The 11,205-nt window shown below is 39.5% G+C and overlaps 1 protein-coding gene, 1 long non-coding RNA gene and 2 other non-coding genes across 6 annotated transcripts in view; 3 read left to right on the top strand and 1 right to left on the bottom strand.

Annotated features, from left to right (window-relative positions):
- Window positions 1–2,082: 2,082 nt before the first annotated feature.
- Window positions 2,083–3,690, top strand: LOC124396957. Its single transcript, XR_006927858.1, has 4 exons — window positions 2,083–2,219; window positions 2,297–2,409; window positions 3,228–3,247; window positions 3,434–3,690. It is a non-coding gene; the product is annotated as an uncharacterized LOC124396957 (long non-coding RNA).
- On the top strand, window positions 3,068–3,158 carry LOC124397405. Its single transcript, XR_006927925.1, has one exon. It is a non-coding gene; the product is annotated as a small nucleolar RNA SNORD88 (small nucleolar RNA).
- LOC124397406 lies at window positions 3,281–3,368 on the top strand. The gene has a single exon (XR_006927926.1). It is a non-coding gene; the product is annotated as a small nucleolar RNA SNORD88 (small nucleolar RNA).
- Window positions 3,691–7,880: 4,190 nt separating the features above from the next.
- The window catches only part of shank1 (SH3 and multiple ankyrin repeat domains 1), an 80,486-nt gene continuing 77,161 nt past the window's right edge, over window positions 7,881–11,205 (bottom strand). For 2 of the 3 annotated variants that reach the window (XM_046866893.1, XM_046866895.1), the window contains exons 25-27: window positions 11,003–11,008; window positions 9,509–10,420; window positions 7,881–9,300 (exon numbers count right to left, since the gene is read on the bottom strand). In XM_046866893.1, the coding sequence (XP_046722849.1) occupies window positions 9,222–9,300; window positions 9,509–10,420; window positions 11,003–11,008 (997 nt within the window). In that variant the 3' untranslated portion in view covers window positions 7,881–9,221. The remainder of the gene's footprint in view (window positions 9,301–9,508; window positions 10,421–11,002; window positions 11,009–11,205) is intronic. The other variant, XM_046866894.1, reaches the window with a different exon arrangement.

Raw genomic sequence — 11,205 nt, 5'->3', positions numbered from 1 at the left:
TCATCTGGCCCACATGCTGCTGTGGAATGACAGCAATGAGCTCATCCAAATCTGGCTGCCATAACACACACACACACACACACACACACACACACACACACACACACACACACACACACACACAACACTGATATGACCATATTTTGAAAATGATATGATACAGTTGTCTTGTACCTCATTGGAAACTTTTTAGAACTTCTATTAGGAAAAAACAATTCAAACAATTATATAAATAACCATATAACCAAAGTAATGGGGCACCTGATTTTCCCTCCCGTATGTCGTTCTTCACCAAACTGTTACCACAATGTTGGAGGCACACCATAGAACAGGACGTCTTTGGATGCAGGACCATGAAATTTTGCCTTCATTTGAACTTGGAAACCCAAACCTGTTCCAGCATGACAATGCCCCTGTGCACAAAGTCAGCTCCATGAAGATCTCCACACAAATGTCCATAATGGAGGGAAGAGAGATGAACTGATGAACATCTACACTGATGGGCCTTGATGTTGCATTTTGATATTATAAGAGCCAGACAGGTTTACTGAAATCTGTGGAACTTTGTTGAAGGTTGCTGTAGTCTGTAGAGGTTCGCTGGGGTCTGTTGGTGTCTGTCAACATTTGCTAAAGTCTGCTGAGGTCTTTAAAGGTTTGCTGAAGTCTCGAGGGATTTACTGAAGTCTGTTGAAGTTTTTAAAGGTTTATTGATGTCTGATGATGTTTGTTTGTTGAGGTTTCCTGTGGTCTGACAAAGTCCGTAGAGGTTTGTTGAGGTCCATCAAGGTTTGCTGAGGTCTGTTGAAGTCTGGAGAGGTGTTTTGAAATCTGTAAAGGTCTGCTGAGTTTTTGCCAGGTCTGTGGATGTCTGCTGAGGTCTTTAGAGGTATTATGACGTCTGTATCTGTCTCTTGAAGTCTGTAGAGGTTTGCTGAGGTCAGTCAAGGTTTGCCGAGGTCTGCTGAAGTCTGGAGATGTGTTCTGAAGTATGTAGAGGTCTGCTGAGGGCTTTGCTCAGGTCTGTTAAAGTCTGCTGAGGTCTCTAGAGGTATTATGAGATGTGTAGATGTCATTTGATCAGGTCTGTAGATCAGGAATTATTTGCTGTCTGTGTAAAGGATAGACGTTTGATATCTCTTGTCCATTTTACCAAACTTATCGTTCATAAATTTGTAGGAAACGTGTCTTTAAATTGTGTAAATGTGTTAAAAACTCTTGTCCACAAGTGACACCATGTTGGACAGTTACTCACTGAAGATATTACTTTGACTATTTGGGTTCACTCGTGATGTTTTGTCCCTCTTTGTGTTTTGTTTTCGTTTTAACCTTGGCCATTATCTATATTGTCCGACAATGTTGTGTCTTTAGACTAATGAACACCCAGTGTCCTTGCTCACACAATACACTAATTACACCATCACACCCTCCTGATGGCCTCCTGGTGCCCAAGAGGATTGGGTGGATGATCTCTGGGGTATTGTACATGTGTATAATGTGTATAATAAGATAATCAGATCATATATAAAGGTCAGGGGATTAAATATACAGAAGTCCTAAGAGGCCATGCATAATCATAATTATTTATTTAGTGGGTTTTTTTCGTGATCTCGACATCATGAGTTGTTGTCGTGATCACTGGGTTTTTTTTCCGTTATCACGACTTTCTTCTCGTGATCTTTACGTAACAAACACTGTTCAATCGTGAACAGTGGTTCATTTTTCTGTGTATTCGGCATAAGAGCACGTTCTAGATGTAGCATCATGGAGAACAACCATAAACAACTTGTTATGTCGAGATCACAAGTAAACAAATTAGAAATAATTAATTAATATGAATGAAGTATGAACAAGGAAACAGACGTAAAATATATATAAAAAAAAAACATAAGTAATGAGTATAATGAATATAAATAATTGTTTTTAAAAAGCTACTACAGTTCACCTCCGACACCACCAAGATGGCGGCTTCACTCTTCCATTCTCCATTAAGATATTTAGGTGTCCAGGCAGGTCGCCTGTTTCTAAAGCACAACGCAAAAATTAAAACAAATAATAAATAAATAGTTAACGCGATGTTTATTTTTTGGCAAGAGCTTTTTATTTTTCTGTTTCATTTACCTTTTAGTCCGGTAGCGTTCTAAATATTCCGAGTTTATTTGTTTTTTAATCGAACTCAACAATTTATTTTTATGCAGTACCCAAATGTAGGGATTTTGAATGTAAGTGATTGAATGCAACAACATTTTTATTAGATATTAAATGGAGTAAACGTTTTAAGTTGTTTATTTATAATCAGGCATAACTGTGGACACCTTGAGGTCCTCGCGCGCACGGAATATAAAAGCCGCCATGTTGGTCGTGTGCGTCTTTTCCTCGTCCGCGGTGTGGGATATGCAGTGTAACCGGATGGTAAGAAAAAATTATATATTTCTTCTTTTGAATAATAAGGCTATTAAATTATGTTTCGGTTTAGGTTTTTAGCGCTTGTGTACTTTTTGTTATTGTACATTTTGTGCCGTTTTGATTAATTGTTTAGGCCTTTTTGAGAGCACGTGCTACACGCTTCATCTATGGAGGCATGAATGAATTATATAAAGTTAAAGTTGATTTATCTATTTTTTTTATTAAAAAAAATTCTCAATAATTTGAAGTATACAATTGGCTTTTTAATAGATCAGTAGTTTTTTCCTAAACCTAGTTTAAAATTTCCTTTATTATTTAATAAAATGATTTTCTTTTTCTTGATTTTCTGTTAAAACTGAAATAAAATCTGATCTGTTATTAATAAACCTGATCCAGACTCCAGACCGTTTAGTTTCACACTTTACTAATTTAATTTTGTTGAAAAAGTAAACACAAACTATACAAATATCGATCCTGACCATTAAACCCACTTTTTTGTTGTTTGTGATTAAAGTATTAATAACTGGTTAATATTTAAACATTGATCTTTTCCCATCATCCTTATTGCACTTTTAAATCCTTAATATAAAGATTTTAATTATGGTTATTGATTTCTGGTTAAAAAGCAGGTTCTATGTGAGAAATGAGGTATAAATGGATTGTTTGTCTCTGCTGATTATCTGCACTGGGCTCAGATCCTCCATGGTGATGAACGTGCAACTCTGCTCTTTGACATGGTGGAGTCTGAAGAGACGTGATCACATAATAGTGTAACATCTCTGTACTTGTCACGATGCTGATCCATGTCTCTTTTCTCTCTGCAGGTCACCCAGGAGGACTGAAGGTATGTAAGGACTTTTATGGTTTTTCTGAAGTCTCTCTCTGGTGATGTTTTGCACTGGGCTCTGATTAATCTTGAAGACACGTGCAGCTCCACTCCTGACATGGTGGAGTCTGAGGAGACGTTCTTGCAGTCATGTTCACGTCTAAAAGTACGAGTTGAGACTCATGCAGGTGATTTTTGTTTCAGGTGATGACGATGAGGCACAAATGAAGACTCAGGAGAAACGGCAGTCAGTCAAAATCTTGCATCATTTAAATATGAATCTTTTAAATGTGTAACTGAAGTGTAGGACATGTAAGTAGTCACTAGGGGGCGCCATCATTTATTCCAGTTTTATAATATTGTGGTTGGATTTGAGATTTCACAGGCTTACTGCTTCATTTATAATAAACATTGGAAGTGAAATGTTTTAAATTTATAAAAATAAATGTTTATTTAAAGACCTACTTTGTTCTGTTTTTTGTGGTAAATCTTGTACTGTGATTCTCTTCCATGATGTAGAAAGTGTCTCGTTTGGAAGCACTACAGTGTTTTGGTTTTTGGGGCATCCATGTTCATATTTCTTTAAAATAAATTCAGAAAAGACTTTAGTGGAGTTTAAATATGACTTTTGTCTACCAGAAGAACTTGTGTAAGACTAAGAACAGGAGGTGTGATCAGACTCCTCACACCCATGGAGGTGGAAGTTCAATGGTTTGGGGTTGTTGTGGCGCAGGCAAATTTCCTTGAAAGTGAGGAATTCTGAACCAAAATGGCTCCCATTCCATATTTCCAACACCATGCAGACCAACCCATTCACCACACCTAAACAAATCAGCTAGAACATCAAGAGGCGCAGCAAAGAATTCCAGCTGAATGTTTGGAGGAACGAACTGTGGAGTGTGTAAAGCTGTTCTTTATTCTAAGGATTTTGCAATGAGAAGGTCGAATGTTTGGACAAAGTAATTCAGACTTTTACATTTTTTAGTTTAATAAAAACAAGGAATGTTCCTTGTGAAACATTTGAATACTTGGGTGTTGCCATGTTTTTCACTGCCTCTGTATTTAATTACTTAAATATTAAGTTATAATAGTTTGATATTTAATTTAAATATTGATCTATCTACATTTGACTTGAATATAAAGTTCTGATTGGCTCCTACATCTCTTTGGATTTGACCTTTTAAACATGCTCAAAGTATAAAGGCTGATCTGAAAGTCATAGTTTGTGTTTGAAATGAAGCTCATGTTGCCACAGTTTAGAGGTTCAGAGCTAAAGGAAGACATGGAATCATAGGAGCCAGGAACCCATCTCCATTCTCAACACTGGATACTGATATAACTGGTCTGTCTAAAGGAACTCTTCAGTCCCAGTACATCTGCATTCTTTCTCATTTCAGATCTTTTAGAACCTGCTTATATATCAGATATATGGCCGAATGTTTTTTAGTTGGTGCTGCTTTTTAAATCTGTTGAATCATTTCTGTTATAATAAACCTCCACTCTTCTGGGTAGATGTTCCACTAGATTTTGTGGAGATTCATTCAGCCATTAGTTTGTTAGTAAAGTCAGGTACTGATGTAGGTGGAGGTCTGAGGAGCAGTCAACGTTCATATTCATCCCAAAGGTGTTCAATAGATACGGCAATCGACAACAGAAGCTCTTGGCGCTGGCTTCGTGCACAGGAATATTTTTATGCTGGAACCAGTTTTGGTCTCCTAGTTCAAGTGAAGAACTTCATGCTGCAGCATCCAAAGACATAATATTCAATTGTGTGCCTCCAAGTTGGTGAAGAACCGCATCTAGCTGGAAAAGTCAGTATGTCATTTAAACTTTGAGCTTCACGTTAATAGAATCTCGTTATATGTGAACTGATACAAACTCATGATCAAAATCCAAGACCTCCACCACCTTTAAGTGTTTTGTGTAAATGCTCATGTTCAGCTGTTCAAACAAACTCCAGACCACTCAAAGGTAATCCTGCAGCTTTATTATAATTTCTAATAACATTTTATTTATATCTTAAAACATCTGTAATTCATGTGTATGAATGTGTATATGTAAACCACACTCACACACACATACGTGTATATATATATATATATATATATATATATATATATATATATATATATATATATATATTCTGTAAATAATCTTTCATCTCTTCATAGTATAATATTCTTTCAGTTCTTTTTTTTTTTTAAAGGAAATAAAAACGAACGAACGTAAACAGACCGCGAATGCTTTCTGCACACCCCGTGGCATCAGTTGGCGCTGTTGCGAAGCTGCTGCAGCGAATGCTTTGCCTCGGGTATGAAACGCGTTCCCGATTGCACTCTTTTCGCAAAATAAATCTGCAAAATAAAATGACGAAAGAATTTTCCCGCCTCGAAGTTTTCTTCTTCAGTTTTGCGATGGATCTTAGCAGTGTAGCTGATGAACTTAAAAAAGATCAGAGTTAGCAAAATATCACCGTCACGTAGCGGACACCTCGAAGGCTGTCGTTTTTAATCAATTCGAATGTTAATGCAGATCCCAGCATTGGGATCGCCCAGCATTCACATGAGGCTAATCTGTCTTCTAATGCTTCTTAGCTACAGAATCGGTCAAAGTGCTCAACATAAATGAAGTTCTTAGACGATCGAGTTGCAGAAAAGTTTTGCCCACAATTTGGAATCGCTAAGTCGTTTGATTATTTTCTCGTAGAATCGCTTCACATTCCTCTTTAAAGAAGGCTAGAAAAAAAGCCTATCTCAAAGAAAAAACCGAGGATGGGATTTCCTTCAACTACTTCATCTTGATTGATTGATTGATTGACTGATTAATTAACTGAAAAAAACATTGCCTTTTGACGCAAAGCAAATGAGTGACACTAAAACGGTATTAAAACAGAAACATGTTTCCGACAGGATGTGTAGAAAGCGCTGGACCTAAAATAACAAACGTCTTTTTTTCTCTCATCTTTATCTGTTATTTGGAAGACAGAGATTCTTTCGAACTCTTGAACCCTACCGAGGTCAATCGCACGCTCCATCGTCCTTGCTGTCATCAATTGCACACAAGGGGGAAAAGCGCACACAAAAGTGTTTACGCTAACATTGTGTCTCGTTCTTTCTCTTGGTCGCGTTCTGTTTGTGGGGGAAATAACCGTGAGGCGTTCTAGCAGGTTCTGATGAAAACATGATCGGGATGGTAAAAGCCCTTTTTCACTGATATGTGAAGGGTATGAGTGATTCCCCACACACGGATTTAACGTCTCACGTTTAAAAGAAAAGTTCAGGAACAGTGTTTTCACTCAGTTTTTGCATATATGGTTCAATGGCGAGGTAAAGGACATGTTGAAGTTTAATCAAGCAAAAGACGTCTTCTGAATAAAAAGGGCGGAGCTTCGATTTACTCTGATCCCGTAACAGCAAACCTGGGCATGTGACTTCAAAAGTAGAAATGGTTGTACACTTGTGTAGTGAAATCAGCTTTTCGTAGCAAGTAATCAACCGATTTTACACTTGACTAACTTTTCTTGTTTAAAGCACTGACATCTGGCACAAGTATTGGGACACCTGACCTTCCCCAGCCAGATGTGACTCTTCCCCAAACTGATTGCACACAGTAGGAGGCACATAATTTTGTAGGACGTCTTTGCATTAAACTTTCCATCCACTTGAACTAGGAGACCCAAACCTGTTCCAGCATGACAATGCCCCAGTGCGCAAAGCCAGCTCCATGAAGATCTTCTTTCCATCGCTTGAAAGATGCAGAAGATCTCCTGCTATAGAGCTCCAACCCTATTGAATACCTTTGGAATGAAGGTGAACACTGACTGCACCGCAGGAACCTCCTCACCTCACATAGATAAGTACCTGATTTTACTAACACCTTTGTGACTGAATGAATCTACAGGAATTTCCACAAAATCAAGTGGAACATCTTCCCAGACGGGTGGAGGTCATTATAGCAATACATTTGGAATAAGATGTTTAAAAGAAGCAAATTCTGATCTTATGGTCAGGTGTCCACAAACCCTAATAGTCTATAGTATATGAGGTCCTTAGCTTCATGTCCTATTGTACTAGGGTCATTTATCTGTAGCTAGAAGTTCAGCTTGTGAGACAAGAAAACAAACTAGTGATGGCCTGGCACGTTTCTTCAGTAAAGATGGCAGAGAACTATCTACATTCAGAAAAACAGAACCAGAAACCGACACTATCTTGTAAAAGCACTACACTGCTTTTTAAATCCAGTGATTAGATCTTGCTACAGAAAGCTGTTGCTTTGTTGCTCAAAACCTTCACTTTGATTTTCATGGAACTCAGATGTTCTTGTGGCCTGAGCATCTAAGGGTATGTACGGGAAGGTCGATATTGTGTGAAGGAACCTGGTTATATTTGCCAGTTATCTAACAGTGACCTTTTTTCTTAACTTTTCCGATTGAACTCCACCCCTTTCGAAATCAGGGACGCCTTTTACTTGCACACAGGAAAAGGGGGAACAAAGTGGCATAGCTTTAGCTGATAACAGCAAGGACCACGAGAGCAATGAACTGCGCTGAACAATAAATCTCTCTTCGTTTGTGTGTGTGTGTGTATATATATATATATATATATATATATATATATATATATATATATATATATATATATAACATTATTATTCCAGACCCCTTTTTTTTTAAAGTTTAAAAATGTCTTTGTTATAAGAACTATCGTCATATTAAAACAGGTATAAGCATGAGTGCCACAAATTCAGGGCATCTGGATGCACATCCCACTTCACCTCCGAATAAAGAAAGCTTGTTTAAAAGGAGGAGGGATTAGGAAAGAAATTTCAGCTTCTCCCGCCTCCTATTGGACAGTGAACCGCTGACTCGCTGTTCAGTCGATCAGTGGTGTAGCAGTCAATATTTTGACAGTCTTGTAAAAATGGTGATACGTTTTTTTTTTCTTTTTTCTTGATCTCTGGTTCATATGTAGATCATTAGTGTCCCATGAATAAATGTTGTGCGTTCGTATTTATGGAGGCGAGCTTTGATGTTTCGTTGGGTTTGTGTATCTGTCTATTCTGTTGGTCTGGGCACTTAAATTTATTTTTTTCATTTTTACTTTGCTTTTTTTTTTTTGCTACGGGTTTGTAATACAGTGACCAGTCTGTTAATGTATAATATATATTTATATATATTTATATTTATGCCATGAGAAGGTTTTTGCAAAATACAACATCAGCAAGCTTCGGTGGATGCGTTCAAAGGTTAAAAAAAACCTTCGAACACCATTTTTTTCTCACACACACACACACACACACACACACACACACACACACAGAAAAGAGAGTCTGGGGTCTACACACTCTCACCGAGTTAGGTATTAGGCAGTAAACTGGCCACTGCTCTGCGCACCTAGGTTTCCGCCAATCAGATTCTTTCACTTACCCATTGACTGTATCACTGTTTTGTTTTCTGCTTAAGGAGTTCCCACCAAGAACCAATCAGAAAAGAGTAGAGTAAGGCATAGAGTCACGTGCGACATGGACCAAAAAACGAGGAGTAAGACCACAACCGATGACTCAGGATCACTCTTGTGTTATGAATAAAAACATAAATAAATCAACAAACCAAAAAAATGCAATATACTTAAGATTGTTTCTCTTCTCAAAGGAAGTTTTTGGCTCAGATTATGGTCATGTCTATTTTTTAAGGGTTTCCTGCTTCTGATTTTCACTTCAGGCCCTTGTTTGATCAATGCAAGTAAGTGAGTTAAGAATGTGAATTTTTTCTGCAAGTTAGGTGTGAGGTGTGTTTGAATGGTTTGTTGCCGAAATAATATTCCCGTCTTCTGACAGTCTTCTTTCCTTGAATCTTACTCGGCATTCTTGGTAATGTTGATGTCCTCGTTGCTTTTACTTGCGAAGAGGTTCTTCAGCCTCTGATAGCCACAGCTGCTCAGACCTTTATCACTCTATTTGTCCTTAGTGTCTTTTTGGCTTTTGGTTTGTCCTCTCAGCTCCGGGCGCCTTCATCTCTGACTCTTCCATCTCGTGGGGAGAGGGCAGAAACGGGGAATGGGCTAGAGGACAACCTGAGGGAAAGTGGAAAGCTTTTATACAGATGCAGTATGTCTGTGTTTCTCATTGTCATGCCCTTGCTTTTCCCTTTCTCTGACTCGTTCTTTTTTTCCCCATGCCATATTTCAGCTCATGCAGTGGCCAAATCCAGTTGATCTCTTTGCCCATGCACTAACCCCCTTCCTACTCCTCTCTTCTTACCCCCTTTTCTCTCCCTCTCACCTGTCCATCACCCTCCTGAGCGCTCGCTCTATATTCATGCGATGGCCCACACGTGTAACACCAAGGTCCAGGAAGTCCTCCTTGGTGAGCGAAGGCAGGTGTGTGCCATCAATCTCGTTGTCCAGGAAGCGCTCCCTGTGCTCAGCCAAGTTTAGGTAAGCCAGCCAATCAGCCACATCATACTTGGTCCAGTAGGGCAGCGGCTTGGAGGCAAAGGGTTTGGAAGGGGACGGAGGAGGCAAGTGAGGGTAACTCAGGCAAGTGGGTGGAGCTATAGAGTGGAGTGGTGGGGAGGATGAACCAGAGAGGAAGTGGGTGGGAGAAAGGGAGCGAGAGACCACCAGGGATGAATTGGGTGGTGGTGGTGCTCCAGAAGGAGCAAATAAAGGAGGGGATGGAGAGAAGTAAGAGTCACCAAGGGGATTCGCAGGGGATGGAGGGGTGATGGAACCACGTAGATCATATAAGCTGCTATAGAGTGGTGAAGTAGGAAGTATAGGGAGGGAAGAAGGGCGAGGGGGACCCATTTTGGGACGCTCCGAGGGAGAGATGAGGGGACTGGGTGCTCTTCGGCGTTGAGACTCTGCCTTGCGTGACTCCCTGCTTGGGATAAACTGGAACTCGAGGGCTTTGGAGCGGTAAACAGGACGGTGCTTAGGGGAGGTGGGATAAGGTGCATAGGCTGAAGGCGAGACAGGTGAGTGAGAGCGGGCAGCGGTGCTAGAGGCAGCAGAGGGGGGTTGAGAAGGTGCACCAGGAGGCTGCGGGGAAGGTGAGCGAGCCCAGTTTGGATAGAGTGGAGGATGGGAGGAAGCTGTTGGAGACGGAGATAGTGCAGGCTGAGCCAGAGGAGATGGAGAGGGAGAGCGTACCGATGGAGGGCTCAGTGCACCTGTTGAGTCCTCAGAGAACCTGGGAAGGAAATGGACAAATTAATCAATAGACAGAATACAAGAAGAGAAAAGGATGTGAGAAAGCACTTAAGGAACAAAGCAAACAGGGGGGAAAGGGTAGAAAAATGGTTAATGACAAAAAAGCAAGAACAGGATTGAGAAGGAGGAGTATAGTATATACAGTCTCTCATAAGAGTAGCAAGAGACTGAATTTTATAGAGGCACCCTGTCTGCTAATTTACAGAGATAAACTTTAGGTTTTAGATTGTCTAAAGCAAAACTGAACAAAGTTGTGCTACAAGCCTGGAAAAGCATCAAATAAGAAGAATGCAGGAGTTACTTTGATGATGTCTTCAGGCTGGATTGACATAAGCAAGGGATATGCAACCAAATCATTAGTATTTTACTTACATTAGACTTTCTGTTCCAATACTTTTGCTCAACCAAAATGCATTCTGACCTATTATCTCGTTCATTTTTTTAATCTCAATTGTAAATATCTTTAGTGCATTGCAAAATAAAGATAATAAAGAACTGGCCTTGCCATTCCAATACTTTTGGATTGACTGTGTATAGGCAGATAGATCATTGGTGCAGTTACCTGTGTCTTAGGAAGGACACACAGATGGACATGGACAGTAGAAGTAAAGCAGAGATCACAAAAAAGAAGGAAGAGTTTAAACACACAAATTCATTCAGAGTTTCCACAGATAGAGTAGACCACTTTTATGATGGTCCAGCAGAGTCACATGCAATCATTAGATGCTATCAACCAGGAAGCAAGACTGGGGCAAAAACACAAGA

The sequence above is a fragment of the Silurus meridionalis genome, chromosome 14, assembly GCF_014805685.1.
Source record: "Silurus meridionalis isolate SWU-2019-XX chromosome 14, ASM1480568v1, whole genome shotgun sequence".
Lineage (NCBI taxonomy): Eukaryota > Metazoa > Chordata > Actinopteri > Siluriformes > Siluridae > Silurus > Silurus meridionalis.
Note: the sequence above shows the minus strand (reverse complement) of the source record. Positions and strands in the feature narration are given on the sequence as shown.